The sequence below is a fragment of the Archocentrus centrarchus genome, chromosome 8, assembly GCF_007364275.1.
Source record: "Archocentrus centrarchus isolate MPI-CPG fArcCen1 chromosome 8, fArcCen1, whole genome shotgun sequence".
NCBI lineage: Eukaryota > Metazoa > Chordata > Actinopteri > Cichliformes > Cichlidae > Archocentrus > Archocentrus centrarchus.
In genome coordinates this window covers 25,850,259-25,874,529 of record NC_044353.1, presented here as the reverse complement: position 1 = coordinate 25,874,529, position 24,271 = coordinate 25,850,259, and the positions used below count along the sequence as shown (strand labels likewise).

The 24,271-nt window shown below is 41.8% G+C and overlaps 1 protein-coding gene across 1 annotated transcript in view; it reads right to left on the bottom strand.

Annotated features, from left to right (window-relative positions):
• Window positions 1–24,271, bottom strand: part of srcin1a (SRC kinase signaling inhibitor 1a) — an 83,002-nt gene that overhangs the window by 16,848 nt on the left and 41,883 nt on the right. The window contains exons 4-16 of the mRNA XM_030735303.1: window positions 23,909–23,935; window positions 16,649–16,844; window positions 15,867–15,878; window positions 15,126–15,421; window positions 11,518–12,338; window positions 11,047–11,148; window positions 10,509–10,636; window positions 7,998–8,158; window positions 5,268–5,443; window positions 4,199–4,329; window positions 2,709–2,856; window positions 1,501–1,807; window positions 1,140–1,401 (exon numbers count right to left, since the gene is read on the bottom strand). Of these exons, the coding sequence (XP_030591163.1) occupies window positions 1,140–1,401; window positions 1,501–1,807; window positions 2,709–2,856; window positions 4,199–4,329; window positions 5,268–5,443; window positions 7,998–8,158; window positions 10,509–10,636; window positions 11,047–11,148; window positions 11,518–12,338; window positions 15,126–15,421; window positions 15,867–15,878; window positions 16,649–16,844; window positions 23,909–23,935 (2,767 nt within the window). The remainder of the gene's footprint in view (window positions 1–1,139; window positions 1,402–1,500; window positions 1,808–2,708; window positions 2,857–4,198; window positions 4,330–5,267; window positions 5,444–7,997; window positions 8,159–10,508; window positions 10,637–11,046; window positions 11,149–11,517; window positions 12,339–15,125; window positions 15,422–15,866; window positions 15,879–16,648; window positions 16,845–23,908; window positions 23,936–24,271) is intronic.

Below are 24,271 nucleotides of genomic sequence, written 5' to 3'. Positions count from 1 at the left end.
GTACACGGTCTGCAACAATGCTTTGGAATGTGGTACCTGTCATAGTAACATCCACATGGATGGCAGGACTTAAAGTTTCCCAGCAGAACTTTGCCCAAAGCATCACACTGCCTCTGCTGGCTTGCCTTCTCCCCATACTGCATCCTGGTGTTCTTCCAGGTAAGCAATGCACACACCCAGCCATCCATGTGACTTAAAAGAAAATGTGATTGATCAAAACAGGTCACCTTCTTCCATTGCTCCGTGGTCTAATTCTGATGCTCGTATCCATTGTTGGTGCTTTAGGCGGTGGACGAGGGTCAGCATGGGCTCCCTAACTGGTCTGCAGCTACACAACCAACTGCAGAGCCAGCATGAAAATATTCAGCAATTTTAGCTACAGAAGCTCATCCATTGGATCGAACCACACAGGCCAGCCTTCACTCCACATGTGCATCAGTGAGCCTTGCCTGCTGCTGGTTCACCACTGCTCCCTCCTTGGACCACTTTTGATTGATACTGACCACTGGAGTCTGGAAACACCCCACAACAGCTGCAGTTTTGGACCCAGTCTGACCCAGTCATCTCGCCATCACAATTTGGTCCTTCTCAAACTCACTCAAATCCTTACACTTGCCTATTTTTCCTGCTTCTAACACATCGACCTTGAGGACAAAATGCTCACTTGCTCCCCAGTATATTCCACCCTTTTAGAGGTGCCATGATGTAGAGGTAATCAATGTTATCCACTTCACCAGTCGGTGGTCACAATGTTATGCTTGATCAGTGTATATATTTGAGCCTGCATGTATAATTTTGACCCTGGGTGGGTAAGAGAAAATCCTAAATAAATTAAAATTTGTGCACCCAATTCTTGGTTTTTAGCCATTAAAGATGTACACTGTACAATCATTCTACCCTGGAAAAATAACAGTTTAAAGAATAATTAAAATCTCAAAATTACCATGACATTCAAGTCCATGATGAGTGTGTGTAAACATCTGACCACAACTTTAACATATACAGTTGTTGTGAAATCTGATTAAATATTAGAAATTGGATTTAATGAAAACTAAACCCTTTTTCTTGGCTCTTGACTGTATAATTTGACAGTGATGTCTCATTATAATGCAGACTGAATCACTAACTCTCCATCTCACCAGAGCCACGCCTGGATCCTCCCTCTTTCCCAGAAAGCTTGTGCTGGGGCTTGTTGGCACGGTGCTCTGGAGTTGCTGCCCCACTTTGGGGGGTCTGTGTTGATGGTGTGTTGGAGGAGGGCTTAATCTGCTTGGCAGCAAAGTCCAAATCTGGAATAGCTTTCATTAGCTCAGCCTGAGTCTCCTCCAACAGACGGTTGATGTCCTGAGCACTGTACTGGGTTAGACTGGCCCGCTTTTCCTCCCAGTCCCGCTCCGCTGCCTGTGAAGTGGAGAGGTGGATATGAACAATTTATGGACACAAAACTGTGACAGCAGATGGTGAAAAAAGTGTAAATAAACAGGAAAAAACAATCCCTACCAGTCGGACTTCCATCGACAAAGCTTTGTCAGCAGCGGCACGGCGCTCAAGCTCTTCTAGCGCTTTGCCCTTGTGGGGAACAGGAGGATGATTATCCTTGTGAGGGCCGGGTTGGTTACCATGTCCACGGCTGAGGCTGGAGTGAGGGCTCCAGTTGGACAAACTGTTGCCTCCCCCAAGGTCATTGATGGCGAGCGGCGGGCTGGTAGGGATTTCAAAGTCTGAAAACTTTCGCAAGTCCTCGCTGTGCTTCGATGATGAACTAGTGAAGTCCTCTTGCTTCCTCCATACCCCCTCATTCGCTTGTCTAGCGAGACAGTTAGCAAGACACTTTAAGATGCAACACAAACATCAAACATGAACTATACAGGACTTGAAGTGAAAATGAATGGTAAACGCCAAAAAAAGATCCAAAACACTAAAGGATGAAAACCTCCACTCTGACTGAATGAATCTGCCAACTTACTGTTACCCAAAAAGATGAAAGAAAAGAACAACATTAGATGAGCTCTTTTATCATTGAGATTAATTAAGCCTGAGAGTGAGGCGCTTTTTGGACACAAGGCTGATTAGGAGATAGACAAGGGGATGCTGAAGGGCAAAGTCCTTCAAAGTCCTCTAGTCTATGCTAACCACAAAATTAAACTGTTATTCACATGACTGAAAAGGACATCAGCATGACACTCAATAATGCCAATTAAGTACAACGATACCTGAAGCGTGACTACACACTTAAAGGCCGTTTTTTCGCCGCACTTGATGGTTTAAAATCCCTTCTGTATCTCCTAAAGCATCAGATCTTTGACTTAAAAACAGCAAATGTTTAAGCATGTAAGTTTCTGATCTCGATCAACGACAATATCAAATCAATTTTCTTGGTCCAAGACCCGTCTCCCCGCCTCAATTTATGAAAATCCATAATGTTCTGCTGACACACAAGCATAAAAAGATGAAAACATAATGTCTTTGGCAGACGTACAAATGGAAAAACCTTGCTCCAATTGATTACAAGTGGAAACATTTTCCCATCAGCTGATGTTGGACATATTTCACTCTAAGTATCAAGCACTTAAGAGTTTATTGGACAAGTGCTTCTTTGTGAGTATTTAAAGGATTATTAAAATCTCTAACTTAATATAAGGGCAGCTATTAGACTTTAATGCTGTTTTTTAAAGTGGAACATGAACTACTGTTATACTCTGTCATACTTGCGCATGGTAGCAAGGGTGTCAGTTATAGTCTTGCAGCGTTTTAACAGGGCATCAAGTCTGTGTGGCTCTTCTTTCAGGAATTTAACAGCCTCCACTTCCACCCGGAGCACCACCCGCATCTTGCTCTGCAGACCTGGGAATTGATCTTCAGGGGAAAGCAGAGGATTAACACAGGAAGGCAACTGTGCTCCCCAAACACATCAATTGCATTTGTCAAAGATGTTTTATGGTAAGCAACCATAACCTTTTTCAATTTAGGTAAATGGTCACTGAGTTCATTAAGACAATGAGTAATCTGAGGGTGATTACCGTATTTTCCGGAGTATAAGTCGCACTTTTTTTCATAGTTTGGCTGGGGGTGCGACCTATACTCCGGAGCGACGTATATGTGACATTTATAACACATGAACCAAAATACTCCAGCCACTTGACATCTCCGTGAACTGCAGCTTTAAGGCAGTCTTGCGTAACCTGTGGGCGCAGTGGATGATGGATGGAGAGCACAGCTTAACGGCAACTGGGAGAATGCGCCACCCAAATTTCCTGGAAGTCATTGGATGGATCAAGAAAACATGGGCTTCAGTGACAAACCATCCTGTTGGGATTCAGAAAGGCTGGAATAATTGGAACTGCAGCTGACGACGAGTCTGACGAAAGCGACACAGAAGAGGAAGCGGCGCTTCGTCTACGGAGTGTACGGAATTGTTTAGAAGTGACACCGAGGATGAAGAATTCAATGGATTGATGGTTTGGTTAACTTGTTAGTATGTTCTTTATGCTATGGCTATCTGAATAACTTAATGTTACGTTAACATACTGTAGCGATTCTCTTAGTTAGAGAGCGTGTTGATGTTGTGGGATTTCGGACTGTTCGGGAGGTTCGTGAAGGCAGCATGGAGAGAGAGAAAAAGACCGAGAGCTTGCCTGTGTGTGTGTGTTGCTGTTCCGCTGTTGTAGTTGTGGTTGGCGTGGCTGTGGCCTACAGCAGCCGTTTTTCTGTTAATAAAGACGACCTTTGTTGTGAATATCGCCGACTTTGGAAGTGTGTTTACAACGTAACAATACCGAACACGTGTTCGTTGTGCGTCATGTAGCTGAATGTGCTACGTTAGCATAACGTAGGTGTAACCGTGTTCGTCCTGTTCTTTAATCCATTATTATTTTAAATTGCCGTTCAAGATGGAATTTGTGCTCTGAGTCTCGGATTCTATCAACCCCCCCCCCCCCCCCCCCAAAAAGTGCGACTTATAGTCCAGTGCGACCTATATATGTTTTTTTCTTCTTTATTATGCATTTTTTGGCTGGTGCGACCTATACTCCGGAGCGACGTATAGTCCGAAAAATACGGTAAGTGTTTCAAACTGGCTGCCGGTGGCTACAAGCGTTGATGAGTAACTCGGGCATTATAAATTGTCTGCCAGCATAAAGGACTGTGTTGTCTTTTTCACGCCAGTGTACAGAACGTGAAATGCACCAGAATGACTCACTTTTCAGCTCTGTGAGTGTCTCTCCCAGCTTTCTCAGAAGAGCGGACTTCTCCTCCAGCTCCTGCACTGTCACCAGCTTGTGGTTGACAGACGACTCCTTCTGGATCTCCTCCACTGACTTCTCCAGGTCGCTGAGATGAAACAGACAGAAGGCTGAACACCAGGGATTCCTCCGCCACACTTTTACTGAATATTTATCTCGAAATCGTGATATTCAAGTTTCAGCAACACTTCTGCCAGTAAACTGTCTCTCAATCAACTGGGAACTAGATCAAAAGTCTGGGCCAGCTGAACTGGAGGAGTACAGACTAGTATTTGAAGCAGCAACTGAGGTAAGAAACTTTTAAGACAGCTAGATAATATAATGTCTTCAAGAAAACACAAACTATGCAAATACAAATTTGTTAAGCTCTACTGTTGAGTATCTAGTCTGGTCCTGAAGACATACGATGAATAAAATTTCATTGTATAATTAATCAAAATAATTAGCTGCCACTAGCCAGGCAAAGCAACAGACATCGATTAGCAGGGATCATCTAACAGTTCAACTAATTATTCTGAAATCCAAGTGCCGAACAAAGCGACATTCAGTAAGTCTTCTGCGACTCACAGAGCCATCCAGCAATTTTTATCACAGTGAAAATTTCCACATACAAGGCTGAAGCAGGTTATCTGATTATTAAATCTCAAGGTAGCTCTTTGCTCTCATTTTTTTAAGTCACTTTAATTAGTTGCCGGACGGTCTTGTACCTCAGATCTTAATAAGCATCTTGCTCTGTGCTGGGCTTAATTATAGCTACAGCTTTATCCTATCAGTGCGCTGTAAAAGAGACATGAATTTGGCTGTGTCTGATGCAATTATAAAATACAAGTTCAAACACATCTTATACTACACAAGTTAGCCAATATTCACCTACAGCACAGATCACATGGCATAGATTCTTCTGTGCTTAAAAACACTTTTTTTTTTAACCATCACTTGGTTTGGATTTTTTTCAAATGACCATGTACTGCTCAACAACTATTATGTAGCATATTGCCAACAAACAAGTCTTGTGCTGTAACTGACTGGAGTTGCTGGATGATGAGCTCCTCCTCATTGAGATACTTGAGTCTCTCTTCTTCCACCAGGAGGCGCTGCCTCTGCAGAGGATCCTCCTGCTTCCTCAGGGCGTCAGCCACGCGCACATTGAGCTCGGCCTCTGTCCGTTTCAGCAGCATTCGCACTGAATCCTGGTTCTCCAGCTGCACAGAAACAAGACACACATTTAAAAAAATATAACATGACAGAAATGCATACCCTTTTAGCAAAAATTTGGAAATGAACCGTATAAATGTTAGCCTTCTTGGCCTTCGGAGAATTGCTTGCTGACGTTATGAAATGTGCTATTTCATTTATCGCAAAACAATGTCCCATTAAGGAGGAGGATTGGAGCTGACTAAGGCCTTACAGAAGACTTCAGTGATCTGCAACAACTGCACACTTTATTTCCCCTTGTCCTTAAGAGGTCAGGTTCTACGGCCTTTTTACTGCATGCCTTTCTCTGCCTCGTTACACGAGAACAACATTTAACTCTGTCCTTTTCTGTTTACGCAGTTTTTCAGTCAACATTTGGGAGTTTTAGCCTTCATGATGTAATGAACAATGTGTTCATGAAACCACTGTGCGATGCAGCTAGTACTTCACTCTGTGCCGTCTGTGCTCGCATTAGAATGTGCATACAATATTTTTTCTAAACACAGAGGGCTGGGATGCCCTGAGGAAATGAAAGATGCCCATAACAAACACACCAAGCATGAACTCGGCTTCCTTTCATTGTTATGAAAAGAATATTCTACAGGACTATGCATGTAACACAACTCCCCAAGACGAAATCACCTAGTAAGCAAGAAAAATGAATAATTGATCATCCTTTTGTTCCAGGAAGTGAAGCAAGACAACAATATCGCTAACATTTATAATTATCCAGTTTTCCCCACCATACTGCCAGCAGCAGTGACGCAGATGAGGCCAAAAGCAAGGGGTATGGCAACACAAAAAAAATGTTTAATACATCTAGAGAAATAGTATGCTCTGCTGCCTCTATCTTGCTCAGTTGCCTGTCTCTCCTTTACCCTTCTGTATAATTCATGAGCCACATGTAAAATTGAAGCGGTTGGCCATTGCCATGGGCAGCAATATAGGCCCAGGTGCAGAGGTCACACTCGGGCACACCGACATGTAAACAGCAAACTGTTCTTCTTTGGTACATCACAACCATGGGTGTTTTTGCTTGCCATCTCATTGTTCAGCCAGTTGAGGAAAGCCTTGTGACTGCTCTTATGGAACAAATAAAAGCACTACATGCCTATCATCTCTCGCTCCCATTCCTCTATTTTTCCTCCTTTTTCCTGCAAAAAACAAAAAACAAAAACTGCACTCCTCTGCAAGTGAGAGTATTTATCTCATCTCTTTCTAATTCCTCCTACAGTTACTATGGCACCACTTCAAGCTGAGATAAATGAAATACATAAAGATGTAATTTCCACATTTTTGTTCACTCTTCCTTGTGGCTTTTTGTTTTTTGTCTCATTCTGCGTTCTATTGTTACAACCTCCATTGCTGTAGCATAGTGCAAGATGTGAACTAAGCTTTCACTTTCTGTCTTTTATTATTAATCTCCAAAACATGCAGTGCCCTCAATGTATCATGCACTATAGCACCGTGAACCTGCACGTGTTCTTTACTATATGTGAAATATTGCAGTGAAGATGAAATACACTACACAAACAAAACACACGTGTACAGTATGCTATTGCATATAGTGCATGTGTGTTGAAACACTGTATAGCTACATGCAGACAATGAATATTTCAAACACTGGGCACGATTTTAGCTTTTGTTCTGGACAACCAGTTTGCTTTATCAAAGAGTTTTTTTAGTGGTCTCACAATCTGTATGGCTTGCATGTCACCAACTTTCTACAGATACTGCAGGTCTCAGGAGTGAAATAGAAAAGGACACTCCAAACAACCGCTCTTAGCACATCATTCAGGCTGATCAAGATAATGCCAGTTCACTTCAGTGAAAATGGGTTTATCTCAACCCAGAAACAGCGTCCTGGTTTCTCTAAATAATCTACTGAGCATGCTGTCAACACTTTTCCTAAGGACTACTTTCAGTAGAAACTTAATAACAACTGTTCACAACACTGCAGAGTCATCAGTAAAGTGTCTCAGGCAAAGCACGATGCTGATTTTTTAGAACGTACATTCGCAAAGCCTTGGGTGCCACAAACAAATAATGATTTGGATATTATTAGGCTAGAGGCAGAGACCTTTGGAAAACACATTAGTTAATAACTGTTTACCTTTTCCACTTTGATGAGTTATACCTCTGTCACCGATTTTACCTTTACAGCGGGTATTTACAATTGCTGTCGCATTAACTGTGTTAACTCCAGATCTCTATTTTTCTTTTTATTGCATATTTATATTTATCCATGTTTCTCTAGTCCAATAAAGGTTAAAAGAAAAAATTTCATTTCCTCTACAGGCAGAAGGAATAGATGTGTCCGGGTAAATTTTATTCATATGTTTTGGCATTCAGTATACAGCCACACAGAGCTGCGTTCACAAACACAGGCTGCCATTTCCAGCTGCGATGATCTATTAGAGGTTTAAAATATTCTGACAGGTAACATGAAATGTAAACTAGAACATCAAAGATATATTGTAAAACAAAAACTGTTTGTAGGGCCGGTTTTATAATTTGAAAGGACAAACAGATGAATAGCTTTTCACAATGGATGTTAAATACCTGGATCTTGCGTAGCTGGTTGAGCTGTTTGCGGAGGTCGCTGGCATTTTGCTGCAGACCGTGCAGATGGAGCTGCATCTGCAAGCGACCAACACTGTTCACCTGGATTGAGTTAGAAGGTGGCGGTGGCATCAGAGCTAGAGGTGCCGACGGTGTATTTGCTGCCAATCACAGAGCAGGATACGGGGAGGTCACAAGGAGGTCGTTGGGAGACAAAGTGGTTAGTTTGTTGGGCTGTGCTCCAGTGAGAGTTGCAGCCAGCCAGCCAGCATGGCACAGTAAAATTATAACACACAGGCACGCTCACTGTAAAGGCCCAAAGAAATTACAAATACAGAAAATCTGGGCACACACAGACACACACACACAGAGGATACAGTGTGTGAATACAAAAAAGTCCCATATTCACAAAACTCTAATTGCCCACAGGGAGAAATGTGAGCTCATGCTATTAGTAACCCATAGAGAAGTGCAATTAGTCTATTCAGTAGTGACACACGGGGATAACCATGCTCTTATCTGAACGCAGGCCTTTGTGAGTATGGCCACTGACCCACCAGATATTCTACCACACATATTCACACACCCTCACAAAGGAGCTTTCCACTGTGTGACAAAACAAACCTCTGAAATTCGCAAAGGAATAATGAAGCAGAAATTTCAAAAGTAGAGACAGAACAAGGGGAGTCCGCTCTCTGGGAAACCAACCAGGAGATAAACAGGAGAATAGATGCTGCCAGCTACCCAACAACACCACACACCCATACAGAGGTCAGGGAGCAATGAGAAATGTCTGAGAGGAGTTAAAGGGCGATAGAGTAGGAGATGACAACTACCTTTCTTCTTCTGTCGTCCAGCTGGAATATAGAAAGAGTGAGCAAGTTACCAAGAAATGAGAGTTACAGGGAGACAAAGAGGGAGAGGAAAGTTCATATTCACAGAATAGTGATCCTGGAGAACATTTTACTGACTACAGCAGAGACAATGACTGTGATGATGGCTTAAGTCTTTTGGCAGTGCACCAATGGTGTGAGGAAGCTTCAAAGACAACATTATCCTTGCACTGGCCCTGTGAAGGTCTGGCCACAGAGCGTGCTCATTTCTGCCAAAACAGGGCTGAAAAATTACGGAGAGAAAGGGATGACTGCACAATATCAAAGGGATGCATCCACTATACCTACAGCATGACAAAAGTTGAAAAATTCTTGTCAGTATTAAAAAAAAAATTCTATGCTTAAAAATATATTTCTTATAGGAAATATCTCATATTTTGAAAAACACATTTGAACATCAAATTGAATCTCCATGCCGCCAGCAGAGACACTGTCACAGGTGAAGAAATAAACCTTCCAGAGACTTCAAAGCTGTCTTATTTCCTCTCTCTGGAGGTTATGTTTACAATTTTTGCCTCTTTGTTTATTTAACACATTTCACGAGCTGTCAGCAGGTATATTTTTCAATCTCTGACAGAGCTGTGCTAGCATTTCGCCTCTGCTTCCCTGTATTTCTACTTAGCAATGCAAAAGAAAACTTTGCTGTACAATCTCAGAAGAAATCAAGACTGATTTTCTCTTAACTGACCCTAACATTTCTATTAACCTGATTTGACCGTGCTTAATTTTGATTATCAAAGGGTAAATCTGTTATTTAAAATTACAATATTCTACTTAAAAAGGGGAAGAAAAGCAAAGGCAGTGAAAGAGAAACAGAAAAAAACGAGTTATGAATGAGGTGGAAATGTAATTTTTCATAGAGTGTCCAAAAGGGGCTTTAACACATAACTGGTTTAGATCAATTAAAATAAAGTTTTCCTGTATAGTGCAGTTAGTTTTAGAGAACTAGAAGAAAAACTGTCTATGTGAATTATTATGACTGCATAAGAAACACTACTAGTAAATCCATCTGCTGATTTGCAATGCTTTTAATAAAAAAGCATGTAGGTTAGATATTTATGATACATATAAGTGTAACCACATAGCTTTTTAATACTACTGATGTATCAAATGTAGTTAATCGTACTCAGTGTACTATGCACTGTATTTGGCCTATTAATAGGTCAACAGGCTGAAATGCTTGGGATGGGATGTAGTTCAATATCTTTGGGATCTAGGGTCAGATTGTGTAACTACATATTTACATATAGTTTGTTAGCTAGAACTTGCCTTGAACACTGCTGGACTGGAACTAAAAGGCAACAGTGAATATTTTTTCTTGGTCTAGTCTCACCAAAGCAAACCAAACTACAAGTGTGCAAAGAGCAATTGCCAAATCTAGAATTCTTAACTTAACCTGTTGTCCACCCTCTCATTATAAGAGAGTGAGCAAGCTGCCATAAATTAGTCTTACACTAGGAAATCACCATCATTGCTAGTTTGTGTACATTCGGGTGCACGCACAGAGTGCAGGGAAAGGAAACAGCAAAAGTATTCTAAACAGCTCAGAGAGCAGCACGGGAAAGGAAGTGTTAGTAACGGTTGGGTACACAGGTGACAATTACGCTGCTTTACTCACTTCCAGTGGCGGAGCCATCACTGTTGGTTTCGGTCTTCTCGCTGGAAGAGAAAGGTAATGGCCGTGAAAACTCCGTCCCTTGGTCCGGAGGGCAGCCCGCCATCATGCAGAGACGCAGCAGGCCGCATCTGAGGATCAACGGCCACAGGGCAAGGCAATTACAGTGCTAACACTAGAAGCACCACTACTGGATACTATCAGAATGATTACATTAACAAGTCTTTACCTTGTTAATGAACTCTATTGCATACATGAGGGTAAAGTGCCCTGATAACAATGGTCTATCAAAATCTACTGAAAAACTCTCTCATACATCTTATTTACCAGTGCACTGATCAACACTGCGCCCTGCGGCTAATGTTTAGCACTACAAATTTGTGCTGTGCTCACACAAGGTAATGCACCACACCACTGCTATGGAGCTCATAATGGCTCTCATAATAGATAATAATGCTGTCGATCATCCTGTTCATGCGTCTAAGCCAATGCTGTATCTGTGACTTTTAGAGGGTTAATGGGCTGTAATTGAGAGTCTTACGTGCTGTCACTGTCTGGTGCTCTGGTCAGCACACTCTGGACGAGGCCAGTCAGGCTGGCTATCTGCTTCTCCATGGCCTCCATACGCTCCAGGCGGTGATCCCTGCGAAAAAAACAAAAAACAAAAACACTACAGCTGTGAAACAAAACACCAAAACTCAACACAAAAAAATGAAGAGATGAAATAACACTTGGGACAGCTGCAAACAGAAAAATATTTATTCTTAGGAGTGTGAAATATGGAAATTTGAACAAGAAATTGTTGAACACGAATTAATAATATTTTAATAATCTGCTTACCAGGTAGAGAAAATAAATGACACCTTTTTTTTCCCTGATGCACAGATCATTGTGCTGTACAGTAGAAGTCATAACTAACAGAAAAAGCTAATTTCATGAATGGTACAGTATAGCTACTCTCTAAAAACAAAACAATATAATAATAAAAATGGTCACACCGATTCTTACTGACCTGCTACTGTCAGAATCTTGCCCAGATAATGAAGACCCAAAACCAGATGTGCCACGGCTGCCCTCACCAGGTCCAGCTGTTAGACACAGAGGGTCAGAACCGGAACTGGGCCTGGACTTCGGGCTCTCCACAAACACAGAGGAGGAGGCAGAGTCCTTGCGGAAACTCTGTCTGACAGGAGAAGCTCTGGGTGAGCTGGAATAAGAGTCCCTGTCCCTCAGCTGCATGTCAGGGATTTTCTGTGGGGATGAGGGTGGCATGCGAAAACCCATGCCCAGAGTGGCTGAGGAGTATGTGTCTGAGTATAGCGAACCTCCAGGCTTGTAGAGAGAGTCCTCCAGGTCCCCCTGGAGAGCAGCAGCTGAGTAGGTGCTGAGAGAGCGCACAGAGCCACGCCGGTACAGGCCAGTGGAAACAGGGAAGCTAAAGGGGTCTCCGATCGCAGCTAACGACTGGGTGGAGGCGATGCTGAGGCGGCCCTCGTGCATCAAGCTGTAGGGATCGGCATACAAGCCCTCGTTTTTCATCAGTGCCATGTTTTTTGCAGAAACTTCTTCATCAGGTTTGACATCGCGGCGCTCCAGGATGGCACTGGGTGAAGGAGACAGGCCTGCGTTGGCACCATGGCTGGCTGAGGGATGGTGGGGGTGTCGGGGCTGCTCATGCTGGGGATGGGATCCACTGAAGGATGGAGGGCGGCCCCCGCTGTAGGAGAGGCGTGAGCGGGAAGGAGACCCAGAGGATGCTGAGGCGGTGGAGGAAGGAAGGGTGTTGAGGCGGCGTGTCGGGGAGGAGTCGCGGGAAGAATACACCATTTCCCTCTGAAATGAACAAAGAGGGATGAGAGTTACCATGGAGACCTACAGATGAGCGTGCTGTGTTTCCCATGTGTCAGCTTCGCACAACTATGACTTGGTTCTCGCTGACACCAGACAAGCTGTCAGAACCTGCAAATGCCAAAATATATATGATTAAATTTGTCAAACCACAAAACAAATTGTTGGTCAAACGGCAGCGTTTTGAGGTGCTGATTTTAATGTTGTTCATTAGACTAATAACAAAATGAAATAAAATGGACTGTGTCTGCCCAGAATGGAAAGAACAGGGGAGACAACACACAACTACACAGTCTAAATTCTGCATATTTATTTGTATTTTTATAACGAGGTGCAAAAGCTAAAGTCAACCTGAGCAGTTTTACTGAAAAGCTTTGAGCTTTTCTTTACTGAGCTTTTATTTCTCCCTCTCGCTGTCATGGTCCTGGGCTGTGTGCCCAGCGTTTTGTGTTTAGTTCTGTTTTCACTGAGTTTTGTTATTTCCTAGTTTGTTTTGGTTTTCATTGTTCATCTTAGTTCTGACTTTGTTATCACTTGTGGTTTTCTAGTTCCCTTTCTCCCTGTCTCCCCTGCATCTGTGTTCATGTGTCTGTTTTCTCCTTTTGTCGTGACCCTGACCTCCTGTGTTTTCGTATCGAGCTTTATTCTCAGTGTTGTGTCTAGTCTGCATCTCTGTCCCGTGTCTGTGTTTCTCTTTGTCTGTTTCCCCGTGCCTCGGTCCCTGTTTAGTTTCCTCTGTGTGCCAGTCCCCCGTGTTAAGTCTCCGTGTATCTCAATAGGTGTTTCCTGTTTTATTTTGACAGTCTTGTGTTCCCTGTACTTTGTGTTTAGTTTTGCTTCCCCTGTGTTATTAGTTCCATTTGTTCCACCTGTCGTGCCCTGCTGTTATCCCTTGCCCGAATTACCTGATGTGTATTTAAGCCCTCAGTTTTCTTCAGTTCCTTGTTGTGTTGTCGGTCAGTGTTCCTGCGTGTGTGTTTCTGCGTTCCTTAGTTTTAGTTCTGGCATCTGTCCAGCCCTGACTATTTGTATGCGTAGTCATCATTTTCAATAAACTACATTTAAGTTCAGTTCATCGTTTTGGGGTCCAACCTTTGCCTGCCTGCCACAGCAGCATGACACTATCTGCCTTTTTCCCCTCGTATATTATTGTTAAACATGCCCCAGTGCTTTTTTTTTTTTTTTTTTTTTTTTCCAGTTCACCTCTGGCCATGTTTTCCTGCTGCTAATTTACTCCTGTTGTGATTTTTCTAATTTCTGAAGCTTTCAAATGTCAAATGGTCTGCTTTCCCTAGCTGAATATCTACTTTTATAGCTTAAGTCATTCTCATTTTCATTTACTCTCAGCATCTTAGCAAACATTTTAATACACAGAATACATTAGAGTGGGACAGAGGAATTTGTGGTGCTTAGCTTTCATGCCCAGGGATAAATTCCTTTTTATACACTGATAAACCATGGCATTAAGACTAAACCAAAACGAACCAATGTAATCACTAAAAAGAGTGGTTAAGATTGTTATTTTGTTACAACACAATGTTCTGATGAGAAACCTTGGGTCCTAGCATTCACGTGTTAGTCAGGTACCACTCACACTAACAGACCAAGGTACAGTAGATCCCATGCAAATAGCACCCGCTGATGGCGGCAGCCACCCTGCAACGGAACAGCACTGCTTAGAAATGGCTCAAAAACACCACAGATTGCAAGATGACCCAGGCTTAAAACTTCACTGAGTCCAGTTCTATTAAGCATTCATGAGACCAAGCCCCATTTACGGAAGTACCACCCCCACAGATACCAAGGGATCAACTGCCAACATCCTGGTGTTAAGACACCCAAGCAGAGACACTTTAAGAGGTCCCCTTTTCATGTTTGATTGGTCAGAGTTATTTTGGCAGCACATGGAGGACCTCCATAAACCTTAATATAAAACATAAAACCCGACTGGCGTGCATGAAAATTATATTTTATATAGTTTGCATGGCAGATGCTGACTTGTCTGCAAATACTCGCTAACTAACCAATGAGCAGTAGTGAAACGCAAAATGCAAACTGCCGAAAACCTGCAAGAGTGAGGCCTTAGCAAATGCAAGCAACCACATGCAACCAGTCAGGGAATACTAATTTTTCCATAGCAACCAGTGATTGGCAGGTGACTATAGGACTATGTGGACCTTACTTATTGATATTTCTGCACTGATCAGCCATCTCTTTGCCTCTTTTTCCATGTCTATTTCTTGTATGAAATATGTATGTAAACAAGCCCAACAGAAAACATAGAGTATGGTACTGAAATCATTTTTCATTTTCTGTTTGAATGGTTAACAGCAGTTGTCTTCTTTGTATTGTGTGAATAATGCAGATTGTAAGCAGAATTTTGTATAAAATAACTAAAAAAGATCTGCCTCGGGCTCCCTTGATCTTTACTGAAGCAGAAATAGCTTTGAATGTTAAAATATGCTCATTTCACAGAGGAACATTGTTCTCTGGTGTCTGCACAGCAGCAGATGGCCTACTAGAAGATAAGAAAATACATTTCCAGGAGGAATACCTGTTAAATTACTAACCTGAATACACTGCAATAGCCTGTCAAAGTTACCACTGAAATTAAAAAAAAAAAAACACATTACCACCTTATCAAAACGGCACCCCACTCAGGTTTTCACTGACAGCTCAGTTGTTAAACTCGCAAGAGATCAGACAAGACTTTTGTTGTAAAATAACAGAAAACGGGCTGATCTTTTCACCTCCCAGCTCCCTTCTGCTTACCCTCAGGTCCCCGTTGGCCAGGTGTGCAGCAGCAGGATAAGAAGCATAGATGGGTTCTTTGCGGTAAATCTTGATGATGCTGCGATCCTGAATGTCCCGGACATCCTCCAGCTCGTAGAAGACATTACGGGCCTCGTCCTTGATCAGGATGGCTGTGTTGGGTGACTTTAGCATACCTGCTGTCAGCTTCTGAGGGAACATGTGTACGATGAGAGCGTGCAGCGTGTCCAGGCTGGTGAGCTCGTGGGTGATGTGCACCCGACGCGTCTCATCTCCGTACTGCAGGAACAGCACGCCTAAAAGGGAGTGATAAGGGAGAAGGTGGCTGAGTCAGAAGATGTTGGCTTTAGTGGATGGAGAGAACTAGCAGAGAAATTCTGTCAAATCTTGAGAGACATTTTGTTGGCTACAGCTGAAATGATACAAATGTTCTGCCTCTTGGTAGATGGAATCTAAATAACGTTTCTCATCATATGTCAGCATGACTAATTACTAATGACTAACAAACCTTTTCTGAATGTTAGAATAGGAATGTGGGAGCTTAGTGAGAATTCACAGTTAATGCACAAAGACACATGCAGTAGTTGAATTTTTGCAAAAGGTTTTTTGTTGTTGTTGTTTTTTGTAAAATTTGTACTACCCATGAATAATTAACTCCAAAAACAGCCCAACTGCATAAAAAGCTTTCAGTAGATTCTGCAACGATCATATAGGTAAAGATGTGTTTGATGCCTGACTAACCTGAAAACTCATCTTCATACACCATGGGACAAACAAAAAGTCATACACCATGGGACAAACAAAAAGAACAAACAAAGCAAAGAAAGACCAAGAGTTAAAAATCAGGCAAAATTAAGTGTCAGTTAATACTGCAGACAAGTTGGGGAGAGAAGAAAACAAAGACAGTAGTTAGTATAGAGACAGGGGAGATAGGCAAGCCTGGTGTGCTACTTCTGTTTGAACTTCTTATTCAGCATGCCCTCATCAGTTACAGCTCTTTAGTTTTACAGCCACTTCTTTTAACTAATGCAACCCCACACCTTGTTCTTCGTGAATCTGCACCACCCTCACATTAATCCTCTCTACACTGTAAAACTGTCCTTGACTCTTTTGTTTTCATACAAACATATTCTTAGCCCTGTATGAACTCTAATACAGTTAAATAAAATGCCACCAAAAAGACTACAGAAGTAAAAATCTCATGTTTTTTTTTAATGTCATTCTAAAAACTGTAAACCATTTTTGAGCTCACAGTTGGTTTGCTTTAGATAAGTATATTGGGAATGTACTGTGTATACACTGAAAAACAAAGTTGTACTATCTCAGGATTGACTATTCTGCACATTTATAAAGCAGGTCAATTGGACTAAACACTGGTATTGTAACTGTGAATATAACACATCTTCCAATTCTTTGTAAGCACAGTGGTTCACATCACTAGCTACATGAGGGAAAGCGAAAGCTGCCTCGAGTCCAGCCGGTCTGGTGTGACAGAGCCTGCCAGAAGTGCTTCAGATTTTAACCTGGGGATCGTAGTTTATTCTGGCTGGCTGAGCGGGACAGCGGCAGACTCTGGCGAAATCGGTTCATCCGGTTGAACCCAATGGGAATGTCAGCTTCCGACATGGTCTCCAAGGATTCAGCGGAGGCAAAGGAGAGCTTGGCGGCCTGGTCGGCAAGACCAGACTGGGTAGACTGGGAGTGGCGTGGGCTGCGGCTCTACAGAGAAAGAGGGGAGACAGTAATTTACTGTGAAGTGAAACTGAGGTGGAAAGAATGGATTGGACAGGGCCAATGGTGTAAGAACAGCTCAAAAACAGAAAGTGAACACACAATGAGACACCACACAATGAAACACCTAACAAGATTATTGGGGCCTTGACAATGGTTTAGCTACCAGCCATTTATCAAGAATTATTAGCGTCACAGTCACTAACATTGGCGACATGGTGCGACAACAAAATATTATATAGCTGTCCTCAATTAGCACAAAATGTCAGGACATCAGCTTTTGTGGATCACATATAAGGAGAAGTACTAAAGGAGAAATTCAGAAAAAGTAAGTTCATGTTTGCTTGACTTTGCACACCTCCCACACATTCTCATCCAAACTTGTCCGTGTGCAGCTATGAACTTTAAATGAATGCTTGTGGGATGGGAGGAGAAGCTCATGCAAATCCCAGGCTGTCACTGTGGGTTTATCCTGCTGGCCTATGCCCAGGCGTCTCTCACTGAAAGACTGTTAGCACAGCTGGGGCTGAGCTCACTGAACTGTCTCTCTGATCCCCCACCGCTGCAGCATCTCCTCCAGCTCAGAGGCTGCTGTAATGAGCTCCCAGAATGCTGTCTGCTCATTGTTTGGATGGCAGAAGCAAACGCATCTTTAGCCACTGTACAGGAGCCGTTCCTGTCTCCTCCTCCTTGCACCATGAGCACAACAGTCTTCTCTCCAAGAATTTGCTTCTATCCCTTCCTCTTCCTAAGCCAAGCAGCAGCATGGATCTACTGCTGCTTTCATTAATGTGGTATTTAATTAATGGGAGACTGACAGAAGCAATACGGAGGGCCATATCTGCGCTCATTAAGTCTCAGCAGTGAGCTGTTTGAATTCATTCATAAACACACAACACTGCACAGAATACACAAACACTGTACATCCATTTATGGTTTTGTTAATTGGGTAATAAGCTAGGAAAGCATGCTGCACAAGAAATGAAAGATGCAACTAGAGAATACTTTTATTATGGATCCCCCCCCCAAAAAAATAATCAATTAACTGGTTAATCAGTAAAATGAAAAAAATAATGGGGAAAAAAAATCCATCTCAATTTCCCTGAACCCAGACAGACATCTTGAAATTGGTGGTTTTTGGTTTCAAAAAGCAGCATGTGACAGCAAACTGTCAGAGTGGGCAAAATGAAAAGATTAATATTTTTAGCCTTGCAGGTGGATTCAATATCTGGTTGATCGACCATCTCGGTACGGACTCAACAGCTCTTAGATTGATTGCTACAGAATTTTGTACTGACGATCATGGTTCAGTTTGCCCAACACTTCCAACTAAATACCTGCAAAACTAATCACATAACAATCAGCTTAGCTTTAGCACAGCGGCTAGGATGGCAGCAGATATACTGTACTTGTTAATGATGATAAACATCGAACATAGTCATACAACTTATTATCAATGAGACAAAGGTTTTTTGCTTATTGAACTTTTGAGAATCAAGTAATTGTGTTAGTAGCAAAAGGAAGCAGGAACCAAACAGCATTAATATATGGGGCCTTACATCATGTTAGGTACAGCAGTCATTGGTAATTTGGTCTTTTAATTAGCTGCTGCATGCTTTCATGTGTATGTTTACAAGACAAGTTACAAACCTGCAGCAAGGCTAAAAATCACAACAATCGCTTTTATAATGTAATGTTACGCTCCTTGTGCCACTATCATACATAATTCAGTCACACAATCATGCACACTGAATGAGAACGGTGGTGTCCAGTGATAGCGGCGGTAGACGGTGTCTGAGCGCACTGAGAAACTGCGATGCTGACAGATAACCCCCACCGTGTTTTCTAATAGGGTCATTTATCTAAACTGTGACCACACTGAAGAACACAGCCAACAGCATCACAGAGGAGGAGCGCACACTGCAGCCTGCCTCATTCTAGCCAGACCATCCTACACAGGGACATTAGGAGGGGACTTCAGTACTATAAGGACTGGGTTTTATATTGTGTTATTTGATCAAAAGGAACCATGTATAATTACCTCAGATTCTGTTTAGATGTCTGCAGTTTTAGGTAGGAAATGTTATGATTAAACGGTGAAACTTGCTTTCAGTGTTATACGGGGAGTTTGATTTAAATCTTCTGTTTAACTGAGAAGCTATGATTGGCAGACTGGCAACACTGGTGAACATCCATCCCATCTCTGTAAAGGAACAATCACTATGTTTCTTGGGCTCTCATCATTTACCATGAAACTATGTAGACTAGTTACTTGGCACATGACTTTATGGCAAAACAGAGCATTATTATTTTTTACACTTAGGTTTTCGTACTGGACAACATTCAAGGTGTTACCTACTGAGCTCTAAAGGTGTTGATATGCAGAGTTTGTTTGCTAGAGAGATGCTTTCATACATACTTTGCAGACCTGAGGGGAATATTAATCTTCTCATCTAGCTGTCGGTAAGAAAGTGAATAAGCATATTTCCAAGGTATTCATAAAACTTAATTTATGCTAGTCAGTTCCTAGACTACACTTGACCTTCTAAATGCCAGTAAAGAGGAAAGGTGGTAAAAGCCATTTATTAAACACAAATCCCTGTATTTAGCCAACACAGAACAGGTGGTGAACCAGCCATGTACATGCAACACTACTCAGTAAAAGTAACACCCAGGAGCTGATTTGGCATAGAAATGCAGATTTTTCGATGAATGGGAATAAGAGCAACTCTGCGAATTACAGCTTGAGTCATTCTAGATGTGCTCGGGAGAATATTATTTTAAAGCTACATAACTTACTTGAAGCGTTCTAGGAAATGGAAACGGATGATGCTGTATGACTGAACTTGCTTTCCATCGTGTTTCAAATTTAAGTCCTGATTCAGTTGAGAAAAAACAAACAAACAACAAAAAAAAAGCAATGAACACTACTGTATTCTCTCAACAACTTCCAGCTCATGCTACAAAGGAAGAAAATGAAATCCCCATGTATGACTGGGTGTGTGAGATTACTGCAGCTGTTGTTATATGTGGTTTTACTCAGCTTGCCTTGTTACAGCAGTCCCCAAACATTGACTTCCATATTGGCGGTTTATGTGATATGTAAACTGAAGATGTCTCACTGCGGTAATTTCGCATTGTAAATAATATATGTGAATACACCATCTGGTCATGCATCTGGTACTGCTAGAAATGCCAGCATTACATCGTGTTCACAGCCGCTGAGGGAAACTGGTTTTACCTCCTTATTTTCTCTCTGCACTCCCCTCCCTCCCTACACCTCAACCTTTTCTTTTAGACTTTTTCAACAGCACTCAATTACTGTTGAGAGCTCCACGTGGCTATAAGGACATGGCAGAAGAGAGGAACAAGTAGGGAACAGGATGATCTTACATGGAACAGAATTGAACAGAGTGGAAAGTGGGACAAGCCAACCTAAGGCTACAAACTGCATTATACTCCTCACAACCTCCCATCATGTCTTTTCTTCTCTGGTGTGCTTGCACATATACACACACACACACACACACACACAGAGGTCTGCTCTGTTTTAAGGTCAAACGACTGATAGCGTTGTTATATGGCTTTTTGTGTTTGGGGGAGCATCAAATTCCATCTTGCACTTCAGTGTTGTTATCGTTGTACAATAGGCAGCAGAATTTTTTATCTCTTCTTCAATAAAACTGTCATTTTAAAAGGTGACACAACCACAATGTTTTAATCAGAGATACAGGCATACTGTAATTATGCTTGTGGGCCAATTAAAAATGAATGTATCTGTAAATATATATATATATATATATATATTTTTTTTTTTTGTCAGATTGGATATTGTGCTCATTTTCAGGTGGGTAATGATGCCTGATTAACTGCTTGAAGGTTCAACGATCTGGCTGTCATACTGTAGTGAGCTTGTTTTAAACATTTCAAAAAATATGGTTAAAACTTAAGATGAGTTAATGTGTGAGATTTCACCATGCCATAGGATACAAGGTGAACATACAGCGAGACAAGAAAATATGGCTGAACTAAACTGCTGTTACAGTCTAATTCCAGACGCTGGTTTATTACATGATGGTTGCTGCCAGCCTCTTCTTTCTGCGAGAGCAGTAATTCTTCTGTTAAGTGATATTAAATTCTGCTGGATTTGAAAATTACTATATATAGAAATGTCAAACACAACTTGACGTGAGTGAATCCTTTGGCTCCTTATACCTTGTCCACATTTCATCCTTTTTTCTTCCAGTTTATTTTGCTTCCCCTCCTAACAATATCTTCATCTTCCCCAAAGACTTCCATGTATCTCAGCCTCCAGTGATATGTCCTCCTTTCCCACCTTTTCTACCCCATCACTCATATGTCTCCGCTTAATTCTTGCTCCTTTGCTTTATTTGAACATATCTGCTTCCCCCTCAGTCTCTGACAGCAGAGGCCAAAGCCACATCCAGGTACATTCCTTGTGTTGTTTCTGTGTCTGCATCTTCAGCATTTTTAGTGTTTTTCCTCCACCCACAGCCTGGCTATTTTCCACACAAAAAAAGTTCACAGCTCTCACTTTTAGAAAATGGAGAGAAAACAGCTCCCTAAATCGATCCATCTCTCACACCCGTTTGGCTCTACTTGCTTCCCCCCCCATTATTTCTTTTCATCTTTTCTAACTTTGAAGCCAATCTTCTGGACACACAATCCCCAAAAACTCTTAAGAGTCCTTTCTCTTTAGAATACCAAGAGTCATAAATGCATGGAACAAATTGCTTTGCAAAATTGCTATAAATTGTAAGTTGACGCAATAGCTTTGCTTATAAAAGAGAGTGAGATTAATGCAATGCCCTTCAAGAGAAGACTGATAGGAGAGAAACAGTAGTTTGGAAACTTTGTAGCTTTGACAGTTTCATTTATAGAGATAGGTTTAACCATCCATGACCCACGCCTTGTTAATAAGGGTTAAAATGGGTCTATATTTAACATGCTACAATCTGACAAGATCCTGAAAAACATATTTATAAATATGAAAACATGAGTGTAGTGCAGTCCTGACAGTGCTTCCATTTGGTGTTTAATTTGAGCAGGCAGGGTAATCCAGGGAGTAAAGTAGGCTTAGATTAGAGATGATAGTAGGGGGGAGCAGGACATGGCTTTCAGAGGCTCTAGTGCAAAATGAAGAAAATTGAGCGAGATGAGGCGTCGACATAGAGTAAAAGATGTCAATAACAGCCTCTGTGTTAAAAGCACATAAATAGCTTTAGATCTGTTACCACTTGGACCATTTTTGGTTGTTTTGCTCAGCATTACATTGCTGCTGCAGCACCTTGTGAATCTAATAAATAAATTCTCTCAGTCTCACTGCCGGGCCATTAAACCTCCTAATTTGGTGCATCGCAAATCAAAGCTGCAAAACAACATCCAGTGAATAACAAAGCAGCAACTTGCACTAATAAATGCAAAGCAATGAATACAATAATCTTTGTTTTTTTGGGAGAGCTTTAACAACTGGTAAATTGCTTTAATTGATAAAAACAAAGTTAATCATAAAATTCTTTGAATGAAGAAGAATCAATTAATTTTGAGGCTCTTTTCTCCTAAACAGTTCACAGTGTGTATATCACTGAGCACAGCTGTGAGTTTCTCCACTGTTGGTTGGGAAAAACAAAACATCTGAAAAGGCTCGCTTCACTTTGAGAAACTCTGATGAGCGTGTCATGGCCTCCACAGCTAATGATGAACCCAACTTTTCAAATGTAAATATAACTTTTAGTTTCAGTTTTATTATTTTCACAACTTTTGAATGTTTTCAGAAGATGCTAAGATTTTCATTAGGAGTGACCAGGATGGATAAGATTAGAACTGAGTATATCATGGTGACGGCTCAGGTTGAGCGGTTCGGCTACAAGGGGTTACAAGGGGCAAGGTCGAGATGGTTTGAACATGTGCAGAGGAAGGATAGTGGACATATTGGACAAAGGAAGCTGAATAGGGAGCTGCCAGGCAGTAAGGAAAAGAGGAAGACCACAGAGAAGAATCAGGGATGGAGTGAAGGAAAACTTTCTTTTTCTTCCTCGTACACCCCCGAGGTTTGGCAGCCCACCTGCATGTCCTGCAGAGTTTAAAATCATTTAGCTGTGTAACAGATTTGTGTGACAGACAGAACTCTAAATTCATTCTTTTCAGGTGAAAGTAGTTGTGGGAGTAGTGGATAAATTGCTTACCTTTCCCAATGGGTCAGGGCATATGGCCAGTGATATTTAGTGACATTTCCACCTAGTCCAAACGATGCTGAAAGCACAGACTAAAACTACAACTCAGATAAACTCTGGGGTCTTCCCTCACATGCATATCAATACCTTGTTTAACCTGCTCTGTTTAGATAGTACTCTCTGCCTACCACTATGAGGTATAAAGCCAGAAAGCGATACTCACAACCCCACATGCAAGCCAGCAATTCAGTGTAAGTGATTTATAGAGTCAATATCTCTGCCTGTTCTCCAGTGTATACAACCCATGTTTTTCCTTTATAAACCTGTGGATAAAATACATTTAGCACCTTCAGCCATGACTCAAGCCTCTGTGCTAATGTCAAAGCATTATTTAAGTAATGCTTGAGCGGCACATCTGAAAAGTCTTCTTAATGTCTCAGTCAGTAATACGTTGGCAGTGTCACATGGCTGCTATCCATTAATGCCAACTGACTGAGGTATCATAAATCCAGAGAGAATCATCTTCTGCAGATTAAATGGAGCAGGAGAAGTTTAAGCTGTTGCCACCCCTGACACCTCTGCCACCACACACACCCATACACAGACAAAAGTCTCACACACACACACACACACATGCACACGCACGCACACACACTGCCCAGAGAGCCAAGAGATGTCAAGTGAGCTGGGTACTGAAGCCAAAGGAGCATGGAGATAGGCTGGTGATGCCTGAGGGTCGAAAGTGATGCCACAGCGCAAAGCACGCATAGACACATTCAAACACACACACAAACACACACACACAATGGGCTGGAAAAATGACAAACACTCAGAGACACTTGAACTAGCAGCACTGACCTTAAAGCTCCAGTAGTTGGGCTGTTGCTGTGAAGTTTCAGGAAGGGAGACAGAGAGAGAACAGTTAGATATTTGCTGCTCTAATATAGTTAAATATAAACAGAAAAATATACAGAACAAAGTAACCTTGTTGAGAGACAGAGTCAGACTGCAGGCTGCAAAGATGTTTTGCATCCTCTCCAGAAAGCATCAGTATTTTGGCTATTTTTAAAAACTCATTAATATTGCTGACAGCTTCATCTAATAGGACTCTTTAAAACTGCCAAGTATTAAGGGATTGGTGTTAATGCAAGTGGTGGCTGTGTTTTGCAAGCGTTGGGTTACAGCGTACCTGAAACAAGATTGCATTGTTGGCCGTAACTG